At 41.0% G+C, this 21,730-nt stretch overlaps 1 protein-coding gene across 8 annotated transcripts in view; it reads left to right on the top strand.

Moving 5' to 3' along the window:
* PHACTR1 (phosphatase and actin regulator 1) overlaps positions 1-21,730 on the top strand; it is a 571,629-nt gene that overhangs the window by 324,593 nt on the left and 225,306 nt on the right. For all 8 annotated transcript variants that reach the window (XM_023185354.2, XM_031935689.1, XM_023185352.1 and 5 more), the window contains one exon: positions 14,581-14,745. In XM_023185354.2, the coding sequence (XP_023041122.1) occupies positions 14,581-14,745 (165 nt within the window). The remainder of the gene's footprint in view (positions 1-14,580; positions 14,746-21,730) is intronic.

The raw sequence follows: 21,730 nt of genomic DNA, 5'->3' as shown, positions 1-21,730 counted from the left end.
TCTCTTATCTTTAAGCAGATTTCCCAGAAGTCACTTGGAACCCTTTGGTTCATATCTCATTGGTAAAAGCTTTATAATAGGCCCCACCTACCCTCACAGGAGGCTGGGAAACATTCTTTTGTGGGGCAAAGAATCAAAATGTATTCACTAAATCGTAGAATGGATTTGGCAGGTGGCCAGTTGTCTCTGCCATTGTCAATTTGCTCTTTTGTAAAACAGGATTTAAAATATTCACTTCACCTTTCTTATTGGTTTGTTGTGGGGATCAAATGATAAAATAACTGGGCCAGTCCTTGATAAATGATAAAACACTATTCAAATAGTTGCTGTGAGGATGGCCATTTACTCCTCTTGCACACAGTAAGCACTTAAATATGTTTTCAATGAGAAAATCTTAAAAAATATTTTCTATTTGTAGGGTCTAAAGCAGGAAATGTGGACTGATAACAGAGATTTTTTTTTTCTACAAATCTTGCATGTCAGTGGCAAAGCCTTTCTTTGCCTTCAGAATCCATTTCAGGACAGCCAAGATTGATATTTGATTAGATCTGCAATAAAGTTCCCATCAATACTGCCTCCTCTCTGATGAACTCAGGCACTCTCCTGAGTTTTTCTGGTAGATAAAGTAGAATTATTATTTGTGGGGATTGCAGCTCATGTCATTAACCCACCTGGTCCTCACAATTCTGACTTCCTGGCAACATAACAAGGATTCCAGACCAAGGTCCCTTGTGGTGACTGTTTTTAAGGGAATGGCTCTTTAATTCAGAAACCAGTTGAAATGATCATTAGGAAACAGACTGCAAAGATAGCAGGGCACTCTGGAAACTGTAGCTACTTATTGTGCTTAGAGATTCCCAGGCATGGATAAAAGTAAATGAAGTTTCTTTTCCTATTAAAATAAATCTGGGGTAGTCAGGAATTATCTGTGAATACTGATAATCTTTTTAACTTTTGAGCTTGGCCCCAGAAACAGATGATGCTTTTGCATTAAATAATGACCTTTAAGATTATTTTACCACACAGGGCAGTTTCTATTATCTTTCATTATATACATGCTTTATATGTTAATTCCTCTAAAAATAAAATAATGTTTGCTCTTGTACGGTACTTTGCGTTTTAGGATTTTAAAGAGTAGAAATTTCCTCTTCTCTTTCTTCAAAATCCCTACCCTCATAATTTGAATTGTACAATAAGTGCTTAACAAATTTTTGCCACATCAATGCATCATAACCTCCTGTACTCATGGGCTTCCCAAAAGTTCCCAAAAGTACTCCCCAAAAGTTCCTGAAGGGACAGGTCTGAGAGCAGGACCCTCGACATCAGCCTGTTTCTCTATTTCTTGTGACTGTCCTTTTTTCTTTCCTTGACCTGTTGCCTTATAATTTAATGCTTAAATTTTGGAAAGGGAAAAAGGAACAAGCACAAATAGAGCTGATTTAGTTAAGATGAGTTTCATTATGTGGCCTAAAGGAAAACGGAAAAGATGCTATATACATTAAAAAACCATATTGCAAGTAATGCAGGAAAACATGTTTGACAGATCATAAGCCCAAATTGTAGCCAACAATTCAACTTGGGGAAAATTCCCACTTAGATCTGGTGTGGCTTGGTTAGTTTCATTGATGAGTCTTACTGGATAGTCATTAGCTGCTCTTTCTCGTACCCTCCAGCTGAGACACAGGACCCTGCCCACCAGCCACCACCTTCCTGTGAGATTCAAGTAAAATCAAGAGTGTATACAGACTGAAATGGTTATAAGCAATCAACACTCTAAATTTGGAGTCAGGAAATATTTAATGAGCACCCACAAAATGCCACTTATTATACTAGAGTTTCCATGTATTAGTATAATGGTTATATATGCAATCAGAGAGGTAGATATTGCTATTTCCATTTTTGTAGTTAAGGAAATGTAGTTTTGAGAGGCTGATTAACTTGCCTGTGGTTACAGAGCAAGTGATGATTAAGTGCACTTAAACCTGATGTTCAAAGTCCCAGTTCTAGGCTCTAAGGTGAATACATCCAGATATTTGGAGAAAAGAACTTAAAAATAAGGAAAGTAATAATTTAAAAATAAACACTAAATCAAATGTGAATTCAGAACTTCCTTTGGGGCAGAATTAACAGGTGACTTTCTCTGTTGAGACCTCTTTAAAAATTTAACATCTTTCATGCAGAAGAATAATAAAAAGTCCCCAAAGGAATCAACAGGACAAAAAGAATACGACATTTACCTCTGAAAAAAGACTAATGAAAGTCGATTTCTGTGTTCTGAGACAAGGACAATTAAGAATTCCTTGTGAAAGTCTTGACCAAGATATGAGCACGGTTCCTTACTTTCTGAGCAATAATCAAAACAGATCCAAGTTAGAGCCACTGGTGGTAATTAAAATACACACACACACACACACACAGAAGAGAAGAAGAAAAGAATGTTTTAGCAAGGATCAACACCCTTGCAAAAATGTTCACTTCAGAAGTACTATTTGGATTTCACCTCGTCACTACACAAATGACAAATGGCACTGAAAAACTCATCTGGGAGGTAATGGGAGCTACATAAGGAAACAGGGTAATGTCATCACAGAGAGAAAATGAGAAATCTGAGCTTAAAAGGAAGTAGACTCAAGAAATGATTCTCAAATGGAATGTAAAGTTTCATCAGGTTCTCTATCATCCTACACTTAATAAGTAACAGAGTGGCTGTTTTCATGAGATTTTGGAATGAGTTCAAGAGAGAAAAAAATGTCCAGGAGTGTATTAACGTTGACAGTATTAATGGAGGGAAAGATTTTGCAAAGGTCGAATCAAAAAGCCTGCACCGCCTGGTCTTGAGCATCCTCAATCCATCCACAGGAAAAGATGTGTGAATGACAAGTCTCTAGACTCAGTCCTGGACCACGGTAACTTTGTGTGAGTTGCCACCTTCTAGGCAAATCCCTTGACTCCTCTGTGTCTCGGTTCCTTTAACGATAGAATGGTACAAAAAGATACTCAACATTTGATAAATTGTGTTTCATGGAACACAAGTCTGTGAGACCTTAATGGTGTCCCACAAAAAAACCACCAGCCAATCATATTTGTGATTAAATTAAGTTTGGAAAAGAAAAGGTTCAACACAGTTTAAAAGATTTACTACAGACCTTCTGAGAGCCATTAAAAGGCTAAATTATAATTCAGTTCTTGGAGAAAATAGTACCATAGTCATACATAGAGAAACAAATGAAATGTTATGCCCCATCTACAAAATGGGGGTGTTGTGAAGATCTAATGAGATAATAGATCTAAAAGCACTTAGAATAAAGCACTACATGAACATTAGGCATTTTAAAATAATTCCCAGTGATTTCAGGTTTTAGGGACTGGCAGACACCGCTGAAGTAGGACTGAATTTTCTATACTAAGGATCTTTCTTCTTAGCGAGCCACCTGAAGGCAATGGATATAGTTGGGAAGAAGGGAGTAGGATCCTAGGGTTCAGTAGGAGTGGTGCAGATCTCAAAGAGTGATTCTCAGAACACTGCTGTCAAAATTACCTGGGCTGCCTATTTATGCATTGATATTCCTGGTTCTGTAGGCGTGAGATGGGATTAAAATTCTTAATAGGTACTTCAGTTGATTCTTATATGCACTAAATTTTGAGATCCACTAGTCTGAAGAGACAACACAGTTGGGAGGCTCCAAAACTTTTTAAATTCATGTAAGTCCATAAGGGATATTCTAGCCGTGAAGTGGTAATGAACTTCACCCCTAGTGGAACCCTTATCAGCCAGGTGGTCTGACTGATACCAGAGGAGACTTTTCACTTTCAGATAACTTTAGTGGAGCCCATGTTCTGTGCCCCAAAAGAGTGATTGTAGTATATGCCTATTAATCTTTGTAAGTCTGTATTATCCCCATTTTACAGAGAGGAAGCTGATGGGACTTCCCTAAGGTCACACAGTGAATTTATTAGAAGCCTTTTAGTTGCAAGTAAAACAGAACCCCACTCAACCTAGTGTAAGTAAAAAAGAGAATTTATTGCTTTGTATAAAGTAAACATTCAGGGTTATAATGGTTTCAGGCAGGGCTGGATCCAGAAGACCAAGTGATATAATGAGGTTTCAGTTTCATTGAGTCATCTCTGTTCTCTTTGTCTCTGTTGTGGCTCCATTCTCAGGCAGCCTCTGCCATTAAAGTGACAGAAAAGGCTGGGCATGGTGGCTCACGCCTGTAATCCCAGCACTTTGAGAGGCCGAGGTGGGAGGATCACTTGAGGTCAGGGGCTTGAGACCAGCCTGGCCAACATGGCAAAACCCTGTCTCTACTAAAAATACAAAAATTAGCTGGGGTGTGGTGACGCGCACCTGTAATCCAAGCTACTTGGGAGGTGGAGACACAAGAACCGCTTGAACTTGGGAAGTGGAGGCTGCAGTGAGCTGAGATTGAGCCACTGCACTTCAGCCTGTGAAAGATTCAGCCTTCAATCTTCACAAAGTGAGATTATGTCTCAAAAAAAAAAAAAAAAAAAAAAAAAAAGGGTTGCGGGGGCTGAAAGATTACCCGCAGCTCTATAGGACAAGGGTTGACAAGCTATGGCCATGCAGGCCGGATGCTTGTTTTTATAAATAAAGTTTTATTGGAACACAGACATGCCCATTTGGGCATATTAGTCTACCGCTGCTTTTACAGTGCATCGGCAGAGTAGAGTACTTCAACAGAGAGTATATGGTCCGTAAAGCCTAAAGTGCTTACTATTTGGCTTAACAGAAAGAGTTTGCTCACCCCTGGAGGGGAAACCAGGCTTTGTTGAGGTGGGATTTGAGTCTGTGAAAGGCACTATTTATTTAACTACAAGAAGAATATCAGACCCTAGGGTCTATGAATTTAAGATGAAAAAGGGTCTACGTTATTTAAAGATTGTTGCTTTGGTTTAACACAAGACTTGGGAGTTTATCTACAATTTAAGTAAGTTCTGTTCCCAACACAAATGTATTCTATAGATTAAATGAACAACAGAATGTTTTATAAGTTTTTGTAGTCATTATATGTGTTAGTGGTTGAAAGCTACATTCCTGGGAGATAAAACAAGAATTTTGTACTGAATATCTAAGGAAGAATTTTGATAATAACATCTATTAGCTCAATAAGTCTAACAATATAGAACTTGTATAATTTTAAATATTTTACATGTTATAATTTTAAATTTAAATATTTCACATTTTATAATTTTAAATTTAAATATTTTACATTTTATAATTTGAAATGTGAATAGAAACTTTCCTCCCTACATGTCTGGTCCATTCACAATATGCTCTCTTCATTGCCCTGTGTTCATGGAATAGAAATATCTTCATCCTTCCAACACAGTTCTTAGGAAATATGAAGTATTTGACATAATAGGGCTGTTTCTTCTCAAAGCTTATGAATCATCATTGTGACCTGGAGATTCTTTTAACATTAACCAAGGCTAAATGAAGATGTTTTAGTTTGTGACCCCTACATTGACTAGGCTTAGAGCCTATGTAATCTGCAATCCCGCCTGAAAGAGCATGTTTATCAGTGGTTCCAACAAAATCCAGCATTGAGTCTCATTGTCTAGCCAAGCTCAATGGCTCATCCCTGAATGAATTACTGTGGGTGGAGGTTGGAGATGCAATGCTCTGATTGGCCAGCACTGGGTCACATGCCCGCTTTTGGCGTCAGGATGGAAATGAACTTCCTGAATCACCCAGAGTGCAAGGAGAGGAGGAGTGACTCTCCAGAGGAGAATTAGGAAGATCTTGCCACCTGGTGGGGGCCAGAAAGAACTCCTCTCCACCAGTAGCTATTAGGTGGTAGATTCCAGATCTGGACCCTCATCCTCCTGGTTTCATAGTATTTTTCCCCTATACACGATGGTTAGCAATTTCTAAGTGAAGCAGATCTGAGTCTGTTCCAGGCCTGACTGGCACCCGCTGAGTTCATGATTGTAGCTTGTGGCACAGGTCCTTAGTAAATAATGCCCTACCGGTTCTTCTTGTCCTAGTGATCTAGAGCGGGTATTCTCCAGGGCACCTGCAGATAGGTGTACATCTATATTATGACATTTTAGGGTAAGACAACACCTCTTTTCTCTTGCTAGAGTAGGATCAATTTATAATTGACATCTGTTTTGCAGCCTTTTCGAAAAAGCAGCTCATTTCCTCCCTCATCCCCGAAGCCCTCTTACTACTTTAGTGAGTAATACAAAGATTCAAAAAGCCAGACTCTCACACATTGAGGAGATATTCTTGCAAATAGGCACGTCTTAGTTAAAAGTATGTGTTTCTCTTCTTTCGAGAATCACTTTTTCCTATTCATTAGTTCCTTCTCAATTTCTTCAGCTCTAAAATGGGGATAATATATAGCCCTAGCTCACAAGTTTAATTTGAGGATTATATAAGGTAACACATTTTAAGTGCTTAGATCAGTGGAATAGACTTAGCGACTGAAACATGTTAGCTGTTATGAATGCTGTTATCCTCCTCATCCTCATCATCATCAATCATGATCTTTACCATCATAATAGTCATCAGCACCGATACCTAAGGAAGCACTATACCGTTTAGAATCCCCCCTCCTGTTAGGAGGAAATGCAGAGTCCCATAAACGACATTGGTCATGTGGCCTCTTTCTGATACAGTGGCCTACGATTTCAAAACCAGTAGAGCTACCTCCTTGCTTTCTTTAAAATTGGTACATCTTAGGGCACTAGGATTTATGGATGTTCTTGTATTCTTCTTAGCTGTCAATTCATGCTTCAGGAGCAAATTAATAGAAACATGACTTGGGCCATCTTTGGACCTATGGACCCCTGAGTTTCCCTTCCTTCCCATCTGTGTGTCAGCACAGTGTTTTCCCAGGGGACCACTAAAGGGCAGCTCTGCCTGTTCACAGTGCAGGAGGCAGCAGCACACCTATGATGAAAGCATCCCTAGGGACTTGTCTCTGGCAGTGACTAGAGCTGCCTTTACCAGGCAGAACTCTGTAGAAGCCAGAGACAAAGGAGGAGGTTGGCCAAGCGCCTGAGCAAATCTGTTGAGAAGTTTGGGTCCAGGTATATGCGGCTTCCCTCCCTTCTCCCACCACCTCCCAGCCCACAGGACTCTATCGTATAGGCATGCACACATTATTGGTTCATCCTCCATGAGGACTACCATTCTTGTAAGCAATAAGATTGAACTCTCTCAATGTAAACGCTGACCTCTCCCTCCAGAGATGTAGTGGGGAAGACTGCCAAATGTCATGATGTGGCGTAATGGTTGCGTCTGGGGTGTGGGTGGTGTTTTGTGTGGAATGTAAATGGAATTTCCTCTGATGGTTCCCAGGTAGAAAACATAGCTACCTGTGTGTCCAAGTGGCTGAGGAGCACCAGAGCTCCCTCCTCCTCCCCATCCCCACCAGGACTTGCATTACTCAAGTCATCCAGTCTTTGGATTCAGACAGATAAACCCTTAGTTAAATGTTGCTGTCTCATTACCACATGCTCAGCCAGTATCAGTGTCCACAGCTTGGTGCTAATACATAAATTGGATCCCTCTTTGACTGGATGCTAAGGGATGGGGAGGAGGAGGGTGGTGCAGAGAGGTGCAAAAGAGCCTCAAAGGAGGAGGTGAGGGCAGTGAAGGTCAGTGATCCTCGTACTCACCAGTGTTAACATGAGTACTCAGGCATCGTTTCTGTGTTTAATAGCTCTTGGACAACACGGCCTTGTTGATTTATCTCCTAGCTCCTTCGTGGCATTTATTTTTCCTTTAACCAGGCAACCTCTCTGTGCTAAAAGAGTCTCTGTTGTCCCCATCGTTTTCCCTCTTTAATACCCAATCCTTGTCCCATCCACTCCTCACTTTAAGTCCCCATCCCATTCCTAATGAAACCAGATAGGCACTCTGGATTTTTAGAATAAACATGTTTTACTCTTTTTTAAATAAAAATCAAAAAACAAAAAAATCTTCTGGTTAATCAATTCTAGGTTGTCAGAAACTCTTCCAAGAGATCCAGCCTCTATAAGAGTATGGTATGACTTATTCTAGAGTGAAAAAGGAAAAATAGTGTCCTCATATGATAATTCATATTAACCCTTCATTTATTTATGATAAGGTAGCTCTGAAAGTGACAATACATTTATAAAAGGGACCTTTCTGAATGGGCACCTGTGCGGCATCATTTTGCAGGACAGGAAAAGGCAGTGCAGGCCAGCCATGGTGGCTCACACCTGTAGTGCCAGCACTTTGGGAGGCCAAGGCAGGCAGATCACATGAGGCCAGGAGTTCAAGACCAGCCTGGACAACATGGTGAAACCTTGTCTCTGCTAAAAATACAAAAATTAGCCGAGTGTGGTGGTGCATTCATATAGTCCTGGCTACTCAGGAGGCTGAGGCATGAGAATGGCTTGAACCTGGGAGGTGGAGGTTGCAGTGAACTAAGATCGTGTCATTGCACTCCAGTGCCTCCAGCCTGGGTGACAGAGCAAAACTCTGTCTCAAAAAAAAAAAAAAAAAAAAAAAAGGCAGTGCTGCTTCAGCATAGTGAGCTGACAGCCTAGCTTGCCTCCACTCTGATTTTGGTTCCCATTCCTAGGGTGGTGAAATAAGGGGGATATATAACCCCTTCTAATTACAAGCAAAAGTGAAGGTTATCAGATCCTGCAACAGAAACGTTCTGTTATTGAGTTCACTTAGGATTAAGAAACAAGAATCCAATTTATGAGAATCTTAGGTCCTCCAAAAACCCTAGGAGCACTTAGCACATGGAGAGATATCCACTGGGGTCCCAAATGGGCTGCCCTCCTGCCTCTGGTGCTGACTCTGACTAGACATCAGATGGCACAGACACCGTGCTTCCTTCATTCCAGGTTGCTCCCTGGGACACTGTATGACTAGCACTTTCTAGGCCAGCAGGAAGCCAAGGTGGTGCCATCCTTGCACATGCCTTTTGAAAGCCAAACCACCATGAGAAATATGGTGTACCTGAGGAGTGCCCTTGGCCCAGCTCCTCCCACTTCAACAGAGACCATATGGTCCATAAAGCCTAAAGTACTTACTATTTGGCCCTAGGAGCCCACCAAGAGGCATCCCAGGCTGCCACAAGGGCTGGGGTTCAGAACACCATCAGGCCTAGGTGCTTTGGTTCTTGTTCATTAAAATCATGCACACATCAAATATTTTATTTCTAGCCTTTCTAAGGAGAAAGAAAAATAATCTCCTAATCATTTCCACCCTGTGGATAAAACAAAATCCAGTTTTGTCATAAATGGGAGCCCAAACTACGTGGTCCTTTAAAGAGCGTTCTCTTGGGTGGTAGAGCAGAAAAGACCCCAGGAGTTTGCTTGCCCATGGCTCGCTCCTCACTTCACCCTTCTGAAGGAGCTCAGCTGCCCAGCTTCCAACGTTTTGATTCAACATGCTCAGTCCTGGCAGTTGACATTCAAGCTGATTCATGTGTAGCTCAGCATTTTCTCCAGACAGCATGAGGTAGCCACCTTTGAGCAGGCCAAAGCGAAGCTGTCTTTACATGCTCCATTTCCAAGGAAGGCTGTTTGTGATTCCAAAACATGGCAGGCTGCGCCTTGCTCTCCCACTTGCCTTCATCCCTTTCTTTCTTTGGTTCCTGCAGTGGGAGAACACTTCATTCTGAACCCTGGTTCCCCCCCCCTTCATTTTCTTTTGTCTCTCTCTCTCTTTTTTTATTTTCTTATTTTTATTTTTGTGTGTGTGTGATGGAGTTTCGCTTTTGTCACCTAGGCTGGAGTGCAGTGGTGCAATCTCCGCTCACTGCAATCTCCACCTCTTGGATTCAAGTGATTCTCCTCTCTCAGCCTCAGTAGCTGGGATTACAGGCACCTGCCACCACACCCAGCTTATTTTTTGTATTTTTAGTAGAGACAGGGTTTCACCATATTGGCCAGGCTGGTCTTGATCTCCTGATCTCAGGTGATCCACCTGCCTCGACCTCCCAAAGTGCTGTAATTATAGGCGTGAGCCACCGCACCAAGCCTTCCCTTCCTTTTCAAACTGTATTCACAAATTGGCTCATTCTTGAGCCATCCTCACACTTAAGCCTTCCAATATCATTATCTGATGGCAAAGCTAGCCCCCATCATCAAATGAATTGAAGAAAAATGTAATGGGGTGATTAAAATATAAATCAACTAAACCTAATGTGATCCAGTCTGCTCAATAACCTACTGAATTTAAGAGCTAAACATCATGAATTTCATAATAATACTTATTAAGGATTCATTTAACTACTGAGTTATAATTATACCTTTATAATACCCTCTGTTCCTTGCCACTCTTGGTTTTTCAAAGACACTTCTAATTTCATATCATTATTTTAACGGGGCAATTTCAGAATAATTTGTATCCATTTCTTAAAGATGTGATTGTGGAACAGCCTTTTGGTTCTCATGGCACTTTTTTTTTAAAGACAAATAATGATACTTATTTTCACACCTCTGAAGATGTGAGGGAATGAATTGAATCAAATGCAGTTATCCAGTTATCTATTTAATAAGTCATTATTGAGTGCCAACCATGAGAAGCAAACTCAGTATCAACCCTGAATAATTCCTCTCTTGATTTTTTTAAAGGATTCCGTGTATAATCTCTCTTTAACCTTTAGCAGATGTTTTGTGTTGGCTGAACTCAGAGAATTCTCAAACTGAATATTTTTACAACTTCACCTTTTGTGTCTTAGGCTCTTTTGAGAATCAAAGAATGATAGGAAATCTTCCAACCAAATGCAGATACCCATCCCCTTGAAGACCACTGGGATCCAGAGATCCCAGGATGAGCTGCTTCTACAGGGAGGATTTCATTTTGACTACAACCCGTGTTTAGAGAAGTGCTAGAAGATCATTCTGAGCAGCTTACTCAGGTTGAGAGTAATAAGTCAGGCTATTTTAATACAAAAAATAGGTTATTTCATGGAGGAAAAAATCTTGAATAAGTGATTATTGGCCTTGTCTGAAGGCCAATATAGGACATTAGAACTTCCTACTGTATGCTGTGGGGAGTCACTTGTAGTTCCTACAAGGAACAGACTTCCAGTGAAAGTATCCAATACAGGTTTGAAGGCAGGAAAGTAAGTCTAGAAATATAGGTTGGAGACTTGTAAAAGCAACAAGACTATTCACCAAGGTAAGAAATGGGCGGGGGGGCGGGGGGGAGTGATGAGTATGCAAGAGAAGGTGTCCTTGGGAGAATCAGACCTCTGGACTATGGTGACTTTGCTTCCCTCCTGGACTCAATACCTCTTTGCTTTGGTTTCCTGCAATTATCACTACTTATGTGGCTCTGCTGACATTGTTGAAGAAGCACCAACTCGAGCAGCTGATGCCATTTAAAAAGCAGAATGCTCAAATTCATACTTCTGAGGCCATTTACTTGCCTGATTTGATATCTTTTTTATTCACTGTCGTAGCTGTGTTGTTGTTATTGTTACCACTCTCCTCAGCCATTCCACAACCGTACTTAAAACCTTCTGAATCTTTTATCTTCCTCCTTTAGCCTCCAATAATCTGTTATTTTACCACTGCTGCTAGATTATTCTCCCTGAGGCCCACATCTGATCTATGCCATTTGTGATCAGACACCTCAGTTCAAACTTTCAATCACTCAGCATGAAATCTCCTGATCACTAATACTTTTGTGCACTTTTGATCCCACTTCTTCTCCTTCCTAAGAACCATGTTTCATACATTTCTCAGCCTTTTTTCTACATCTTCGGTCTCTTACTTCCCCCTGGCTCTGGCAGCTCAGCCTACTGACCCCCAAATCAAGTCTCTCCTTCCTACCTTGGCAAATTTCCTCTCAATAGTTCTTCATTACCTCAAGAAATAAAGTTCTAACCCCTAAAGAGCCTTTGCAAAAATACTGAATTATTCTGGCTGCAAAGTTCTTGTCCCCATTGAGCCGCCATCCTATTCTGCTTCTTCCTTTATCATCAAATTCTTTAAAACATGTAAAATCATCACATTGACCTAGTCATGAAAACTAAAAATGTTAGCCATTCTCACTTCCTGGCACTTGCTCATGTTTATCCAGAGAGTTACCAAATCTGCTGAATCTCGTCTTTTCTTCCTATCCTTCTGTCATGCTCCTGCTTGAATCCTAGTCACTGTGATTGCAGTGTCCTCCTGATGGTTCTCTCTGTCAAGGATTTCCCCATATTCTGAGTCAGGTTACCTTTGCTACTGCAGTGAGATTCCTAAGAAACAAATCTAGTTGCATCCTCATCAGGCGACCCCCCCATTCTCGAGTACCTGGCATGGAATGGGGGGGTCGGCCCTTCTCAATCAGGCTGACCCCCCCATTCCACGCCAGGTACTCTTGATCTACTTTACCGGGTTCTACTCATTATTTTTTTCCCCAAAGCAAGTGTCTTCTGGCATACTCTATAATTTATTTGGTTTCAGTGTTTGCTGTCTGCCCTTCACCCTACCTCCGCATGTGAACCCTATGAATTGGTATTTTTATCTGTTTTGTTTACCTCATAGCCTAAGCATCTGGTATAGAGTGAGCATGCAATACATTTTGGTTGAATGTAATAATGCCAGTTTCCTATTCTCAAATTTCCTTGTCCCTCTGCTCAGAGGATGAACCCCAAATGCCAATTCATTTCAAGAGCTTGCATGATCTGGTTGCAGACCCTCCAACCCCACTCTCTCTCCATTAGTGCTTCATTTCACCTAATGTCACTGAGGCTCACAGTCAAGACTGAGTTCCTTCAAGTCCCCAGACGTTCCGTGCTTTCAGCCCTCTCTGTTCCTGTTGGGTCTGTTTCTCCTCCCAGGGATCCACTTCTCCCTCTTCCCTTTGCAGGGAGAACAGTTCCTCGTCTTTCAAAACTTAAGCCCAAAGTGACCTCCCTTGAGGTCTTCTCCGATGCTGTGAAGCAGAATTTGTTGCTCTCTCCTCTTCACCTCCATTGAGTTTCACATCGTAGCTCTGTTGTGGTATGTTCTTACACACTGATCCCTCTGTCTCCTCCTTGGGACTCTGTGCTCAAGACTGGTTTTCCTGTGTGTCTTCCCCAGAAATGGTCATAGTATCTGGCAGAGATTTAAGTGGTCACTTAACTAAATGATTGAAAAAAGGAGCTCCCAGTGCGTTGAACCAGGTAGTAAAAGTTTAAGTGCCCTCTTCGTTGCAATATGTCCAAATCATGGCTGCCCTCACCCCTAAACCTGTGCCCTCCCCTGTCTTCCTTATCTCTATGAATGAAGGGTACTACTCTGCTGACCTGAATCTGGGAATTGCCAATGATCTGCCTCCAGTCCTACAGGTCACTCAATCAGTCACTAAGTTCTTTTGACTTTGCTTCCGACGTGTCTCTCAATTCCATCTGCTTTCTTTCAGTCCTGCTGTGGGGAGCTCTTACTAGCTTATCACATCTGTCACCAATACAACTGCCACAGCACACACTCAAAATTCCATATGTACCATATGTATTGAATTAATGGATCTCCTGAGTTAAAACTATGTTCAGACCACAAGAAGCAGACTATCATTTTTATGTGGTCATTGACAGGTTGAACTTGCAAGGAATGCATAGGTTGCAGAAGTCTGGATGATTTTTTTGAGAGACTATGGTCAAGGCCAAACAAAGTGGTTTGGGATTTGCCATGGCTTCAGATACTGTTTTGCTTTCTGGGAAGTTGAATCCACACCCTCAATTTTGCCAAAGAGCTTGTTTTCTCTGATTATTCCTTTCTTAAAAATTTAAGTTGGGGTATTGGACTCTCTAAATATAGAAAAGAGTTAGTTTTATTTCATGTGGTAAAAAGAGGTTGGGATGATTGTGACCTCTAAGGAAGGGTCCACTAGGCATTATGAGATTGAAAGTCTGAATATGCTCAAGTGTTCCGTTATTGGGATTAGCGTAGATTTTCCCTAAAGATACCCCCAGCTCTCAATTTCTAAGAATTTTTTATTTTAGGCAAGACTCCAGGAAAAGAAAATCTAGTGGAATTAAGACAATTGTAAAATCTAATGGAAGTGTGAGTGATTCTAAAATAGATCAGTAATCCTAAAGAACAGTCACTTGTTTAACAGATTTCAGTGCTGCTGAAGGTCTAGGTAAAGCCAGGTAGTAGGAAGTAGAGAGCAGTGGGTGTTGGAGACATTGGCTTTGGAATAGACAGTTGATAAATGTTTTCTCTCTTCTTTTTTCTCAGCAGACAGTGCTGTAGTGATTGCATTTGCCAAGTCTTATTTGAGAAATTGCTGGACCAGTAGTTACACTGACTCTCATTTGAATCTTCTGGTGGCCTCTCCCTGTTTTGGGCGGGAGTCCCTGACTTGTCCAGAGAGCTCTCCTCCTCTTTCTCTTCCTCCTCCAGCCTAAGTAGAAGTTGAGCAAATTTGGCTGGGGTGTTCTGAATCTCTAGGGTTTGGCCAACTGTCCTCAGCCTTCAGAACACACTGGTATGACTCCCATTCCAAAAGGCAAAAAGAAACTCTGGTCACGTGGTTTCTGTTATCTGTAACCATGGAAAACGTTGGCCATCTGTGAGGCTCCCATTTTAACACTCTTTTTCTCTCTTTATTTTCATCTCTTTCTTGGAAATAACAAGCTGAGGAAGTGGAGAGGCTGGCGGCGATGCGTTCTGACTCCCTGGTCCCAGGCACCCACACCCCACCCATCCGCAGGAGAAGTAAGTTTGCCAACCTGGGAAGGATTTTCAAGCCTTGGAAATGGAGGAAGAAGAAAAGCGAAAAGTTCAAACACACATCAGCAGGTAAGATGATTTGTTTTTTCATTTCTCATTGGGTATTTGTTGCCTTCAACTCTATTATCTTAATTAATAGAATTGAATTGCAATAGGCTGTTTGAACCAAAGGGAAAAAAATATCAAGCCTTGAAATTGCCCTTGTCTTTAAAAATTCTTCAATATGACCAAGAATGACTTTTATATCTTATGTGTTTTCTCATATCTCATGTTTTTTTGTTTGTTTTTAAATTAAAGAACCACTCCTTTTATTTGATCTATGAATAATCTGAATTTAGAACTCCACCTTTTCTATAATTGAATGCTTTTATTCTGGCATTGATGATCCATTTATTATATTCAATGTTATTTTCACTATTCCAGTAAAAGCGAACACATAGCAGAAAACAAGTTATATAGTTACTGGCAGGTAAGAATAGGTTATTTCATGGAGGAAAAACCTTGAATAAGTGATTCTTGGACATAGCAGGAAAACAAAGAATACAAATGAATCATTGTAGTGGCAAAGATAACTGTACAGTTTGTGGCTCAATGGACAGCAAAGAAATGTGAGGCAAGTCAGCACAGCTGAGGGGTTAAGAGCACAGATCCTGGAGCCAGACTTCCTGGGGTTGAATCCCAAATCTGATACTTGCTGGTTGTATGATCTTGCTCAGTTTATTAATGCTGTGCTTTGGCTTTCTCATCTATAAAAATAGAAGTAAGAAAAATACCTTATATGAGTTAATGTTTGTGGAGAGTTTGTGTGGCATCTTAGGTGGATATTTTTTCAAGAAGTAAGGGTGTGCAGAGGGAAATGTGCTACAGGGAGAGACACAGAGTTTTGACTTTGCCCCATTGGGTCTGCAGTCAGATAGTGGAAGAGCTATATAGATTCTCTTTGGTTTTGGTCGGTTTGGGCTGCCATAACAAAATGCCATAGACTGGGTGGCTTAAACAACAGAAATGTGTTTCTCACAGTTCTGGAGGCTAGAAGACCAAGATCAAGTTGCTGCAAGATAGGTTTCCTTCTGAGGCCTCTTCTCTTGGCTTGTGGATGGCAGCCATCTTGCTGTACACTCACGTCACCTCTTCATTTTTGTGTGCACAGAGAGAGCATGTGCGTGAGTGTGAGCAGGCTGGCAAGAGTCTCTCCTTATAAGGACACTACATCCATCATGAGTGCCCTACCCTACCTACATGACCTCATCTAATCGTAATCACCTCCCAAAGTCCCCTTTCTCTAAATACCAACACATGGGGAGTGAGGGTTTCAACATATGAATATGGGAGGGTCACAACTAAGTCCACGGAACTTGATTTTGATTTTTCTAATCACGCGTCCAGTCATTGCCAGGGCTACCCTGGCTTGAAGGCTTTCATTTCCTTCTTCCCTCTACATCCTCAAAAACTCAACCTGCCTTCTCGCCTGCTCAGAATCATCACCTCTTCCATTTCTTGGGTTTCCTCCCGCTTTGCCTCAACCCCAAACTAACCTTGAAATAGGAGATGTGCTTCTTGTCCCTGAATATCAGTCCACAGATCTGAGAATTGTAATGCTAATCACTTTTGGAAAAGAAAGAGAATAACATAGAAAAGCGGCAGAGTCTTGAAATCTTAATTCTCATGGTAGCCATGTTTTCTGACTAGCTCATGTTTTCTGACTCTGTTTCTTAGATGGAAGCCCCACCATGCTGATGTTATATTTGTTAATTCCTGAGATAAGAATGAATCTCTGAATTTCATAAATTTCTAAATCATTTCTCATATAAGTCCCGCCACTCTGGCTCTGCATTCTCTACTCTCTCAGTCATTGTACTGGTTCCTTAAGGTGTTGCAAAACCTGTAGGTCATTTGTGCATCCCTAAAAACAACTGAGTGATTTACAAGTGAACAAAACTCCAAATGCGTATCCTCTGCTGAGTGAGACAGAAAAGGGCACTTAGGTCATTGTCTCAGAGAGAAGAACTCTAAATGAAATATATTCTTTAGACAAAGTAAGATGTAAGACACTGAAACAAGAAAGAAAATGGGAGTGTTTTATAAGCATTGAAATATATATATATACACACACACACTCTTCCTGACTTTGCTAAGCAAAATGGTTTGTATATACATTTCGGTAATTGTCATTTGTCAGCATGAATCCCTGAATGATGGAGTGGTGGATGCATTTCCTCCTGGCAAGTCAAGAGCTTTGTTTAGTACATTCGACAAGGCCACAAGGCAAAGCCCTGAGGCTTCTTACATGACCCATTATGCCAACTTCTTCAAGACATTGGAAAACATATCACCTGATAGGTGCAAACACAGTGGCATCAGATTACTCATGAATTATTAAACATCTTCAAAAATTTTGTTTTAAGCTTGTTTGGGAGAAAGAATGAAAACTTGTGACAAACAGAGTTGCTAACCTTAAATCATTCTTATCATTAACGATCATAGCAAGTTCTTGTGATCTCTATGGCCAGACTGATGAACGTGGCAGGTGAATGCGATATTTGTATGCAGTTTTGTTTTGTTTTCTTAGAGACATTCTGCTCCTGAATTAAAGAAAGTAGAGAATACACTAGAGAATACCTTTATATCATGATAGATGGATGGGCATGTGATATAACTAAAGATATGCTAGTTTTAAGAAAGTTGGCCAAGCACAGTAGCTCTCTCTTGCAGTCTCAACATTTTGGGCAGCCCAGGTAAGAGGATCCCTTGATCCCAGGAGTTAAAGATCAGCTTGGGCGGCATAGTGAGACCTCATCTCTACAAAACATAAAATTAGCATGGGGACACATGTCTGTAGTCCCAGGTACTCAGGAGGCTGAGGTGAGAGGATTGCTTGAACCCAGGAGTTCAAGGCTGCAGTGAGCTGTGCTCGTGCCACTATAGCTTGGGTGACCAGTGGAGACACTATCTCACACATACAAAAAGCAAACTTTTCCATGTGTGTATAAGAGTCATATCTAAATAAATATACATGAGAATTGGTTGACTGAGGGAATGTTCGTTGGTTAGTCAATTTTAGCTAGTATACATATCTTTGTCTTGTATGTATGTGTTGTTAGAGGAAAAGTTATTCATTGACACTTGTTGAAGATAAGGCAGTCTTTATTCAAGACCACTGAGAGAAGCATAGGGACCACTGCAATCGGGTCTTGCAGTGGGAGAAATGGTCAGGACTCAACTCTGATACAGCATGGACAAGTGGAAATTTACAACCAGGGAGCAGAGTGAGGGTCCCTGGGTGGAAAATTACTAAAAGGAAACATCAAGAGTAAGGGGGATTCTGGCTAAGCCAATGTAACAGGATTCTTGCTGAAGACAGGCCAGGGTGATCAGATATCACCTGGGAGATGGTGGGGACTGAGGAACCTGATGATTAAATAATGAGAATGATCTGATATTGAAGATGGGGAGATTCTGCTTAAACTGACTTACCAGGATCCTTGCTGAAATTGGACAATGGAAAGAAGAACATGGAAGGCCAAAGTCAGGCTCAGTGAAAAGGAGGTCAGGGTGGGGGAAGGGAGAACGAAGAGAAGTTGGTTAATGAGTACAAAACTACAGTTAGTTAGAAGGAATAAAGTATAATAGATTAGACTATAGTTAAGAATATTTTATAAATTTCAAATAGCTGGAAGAGAAGAATTGGAATGTTCTAACAAAAGATAACTGTTTGAGATGATGGATATTCCCAATTATCCTGATTTGATCACTATACATTGTATACATGCATCCAAATATCACCCCCAAAATATATACAAAATGTATGTATTTATATACAAATATATATCAAAATGTACCCCCCAAATATATACAACTATTGTGTATTAATTTAGAAAAAAGGAAAAAGGAGTTCAGGGGAGCCTGAGTAGACTTTGGTTAATGAGAAAATCTTACTCAGTCTATGTCATATCCTTTCATATGTACAATATTATCCACCTTTTTAAATGCAAAGGATAAGTCCATATAATTGTATTATTTATTTGTATTTAAAAGTATATCCTTCTTTGAACACACAAAAAGACATCAATACAGTGTTTACTTGGCTTGTTATTGTTTACAGACTGGGTTACATTTATAATTTGCCATGATTAGCTATACCGTGGTTTAACTGTAACTTGTTACAGGGGCTTATGTGTCTCTTTGTAATTAAATTTCTGAGTGTACCGTTCTACAAGGAATAAATTGCAATATTTGATAGTAGATAGTGTACCTTATACAAGGGGACACTCAGAAATCTTATTTGCTCTTGTATAGCAATAAGAAAACTACATTGGAAAGTTATGATTTCAACGTTTCCCTCAATTTTGACATCAACATTTACATGAATGTTTTGAACTTAGACCTCCACTTTGAATGCTACTCTTACATCTTTCCTATTCTAAGCTGAAGGCTGCCATCCTTAAAAGGTCCTGAGCGTTAAGACCCAGAGGCTGAGCTCCAGATGGTGGTAAAAGCACTATTAAGACAAGGAGTAGCTCTCAGCAGCAGTCCTGCATCACAGGACGGCAGGAGGAAAACAGGAATGGATGAAACATAAAGTAATGGGTCCTCAGGGAGACGATCCCCACATGCCTTTCAGTCTGCCCTCCGAGGCCCTGCCCAGGGCTTGTGAACCTGTGAGCCTGATACATTCAGCTTCTTATGTGAATCTGCAGTGGTGTCCACAATGCGTCTCCACACCTGCCCCAGGAATGAAGACAGATGATAACATCCCCTCTGAAATAGAACAGGCAGTGCCTCCCCAAAATAGTCAACTGCAGCGATCTTATCCAAAATCCTTGAAAATGAGGACTGTATTTATAGAAAAGTAGAACTGGCAGGCAGAAACTGTGAAGACACCACTGAGTTATGCTTTTATTTCCTTTTGACAGAAAATCATCAGCTGCAGGGGTTGGCCCTGGAAATCTACAATGTGTCAGAATTCCCTTTGTGCTTCTAAGATTTTCTGCACACCTAGGGTCTTCGGTGTTCGGGGGGTGGAGAGAAAAGCATGAAAAACTTTTACTGAGTGTCTACCACATGCCGGAATGTCACCTGGCTCTGGGTGTATAGCTGTGAGCCAAACCAGACCTAGTCGGTGACCTCCTGGCATGCACGATGTAGTGGAGAGACAGCTGGTCAAATGTTGAAATTACAAAAGTAAAGGTAAAGTCACACCTGTGATAAGGGCAATGAAGGAAAGGTACTTGGGAGAATGAGAGGGGGGACTTCACTTAGTCTTGAGGGGTCAGAGAAACTTTCCTAAGGAAGAGAGGTTTGGGCTAGAGTCTGAGGAAAGTGTAGAAATGTAGAAAATGAGCAGCAGAAAGAGCTTGTGCAAAGGCCCTGTAGTAGAAGAAGGAGAGGTGAGCAGTCTAGGAGAGCGAGAAAGACCAGTGGCTAGAGAATGGAGAGCTGAGTGTGGTGCGGGCTGAGGCTGGAGAGGTAACCAAACACCAGCCCCCCACTGATTCTGCCTTGTTTAGAGCAAATTCAGGAGTGTGAGTGGCTGCAGACAACCAGTGGGAGGTATTTTGCAGATGATAGTAGCCTAAACTAGTGTCTGGTAGTAGAAAGGGATGGATTTGAGAGATTTTATAAGGAAAAAACGACTTAGTAATGGGGCAAGCATGGAAAGGAGAGATAGAAGCAGTGTCACCTTTGGAAAGGAATGTTCCATTTTGACATTTGGAGGCAATATTATTTAGTCTTAAAAGAGACGGAAATCCTACCATTTGTGACAAAATGGGTAAACCTGGAGGGCACCACGCCAAGTGAAATATACTGGGTACAGATGGACAAATGTGGTGTGAGCCCACTTCCATGAGGTATCTGAAAGAGTCAAGTAGAAGGGTGGTTTCCAGGGGAGGGGGAAATGGGGAGTTGTTTCTCAGAGGCCATAAAAGCTCAGTTATGCAAGATGAATTAGTTCTAGAGGTCTACTGTATAATATGGTGTCTCTAATTAACAATCCAGTATTATGCACTTAAAAATTTAAGATGGTAGATTTTATGTTAAATGTTCTTACCACACGCACACACACACATACACACACAAAAAACCTACAGAGGGACACAAGGAAACTTTTGAAGGTGATGGATGTGTTTATTACCTTTATTGTGGTGATGTCTTGGTTGTATGCATATGTCCAAACTCATCTACTTGTATATGTAAACATGCAGTTTGTACACAATTATACCTCAATGAAGTTGACAATTTTAAAAATAAAAAAGTTGTTTTAAAGTGTAAAGTTTGACACCCTAATGTTGGTTTATGGTGGTGACTTTACCTGAGATGAGTACTTTAGAAGAGTGACAGGTTTGCGGGTATGATTCCAATTTTAGATGTGTAGGTATGTGCTTGAGTCAACTTTGTGATATCCAGAGTTGGCAGTTGAATATATGGAATGCAAAAGAGAGGTCTGGGCTGGTTATGTAAATTTCAGGTCATTTGCATATGTATAATAATTAGAGTGATGATTACATATAAGATTGGCTAGGAAACAAGAACAGAATGGAAAGAAAAGAGGGCCAAGGACGGTCTTATAGACAAGGGAAGATTATTGTCCCTAAGACTAGATAGAGGAGGAGGAGCCTGTAAAGGAGATAGAGAGGCAGTGACCAGAGAGGTAGGAGGAAAACCATAAGCCTAAGATGAGGTGGACACCAAGAGCAGAAGGCATCCAGGAGGCTACAGTTAACTGTGTTTAATACCATGAAGTCAAGTGGAAGAAGTACAGAAAAATGTCCATCGACACTAGTGGTTCCACTCAACTAGAGATTATCGGTGACTAAGCAAGTGCTGCCTGGGTGGATTGTTTGGGGCAGATGTCAGATTAGTGTAGAGTGAGAAGTTAGTGGGAACTGGGTGAAAATGGGGTTAAATTTTTGAGAAGGTCAGCAGTTAAGTGGGTAAGAAATAGGACAAGATGGATGATGGAGGAAATCTGTATGTGTCTGTAGGGGGTTGTATGTGTGCCTTCTGATTTGTCACCATTGTTTGTCACCATGCAAGAGAGATCAAGAGGAAAAGC

The sequence above is a fragment of the Piliocolobus tephrosceles genome, chromosome 5 (genome assembly GCF_002776525.5).
Source record: "Piliocolobus tephrosceles isolate RC106 chromosome 5, ASM277652v3, whole genome shotgun sequence".
Classification (NCBI taxonomy): Eukaryota; Metazoa; Chordata; class Mammalia; order Primates; family Cercopithecidae; genus Piliocolobus; species Piliocolobus tephrosceles.
Note: the sequence above shows the minus strand (reverse complement) of the source record. Positions and strands in the feature narration are given on the sequence as shown.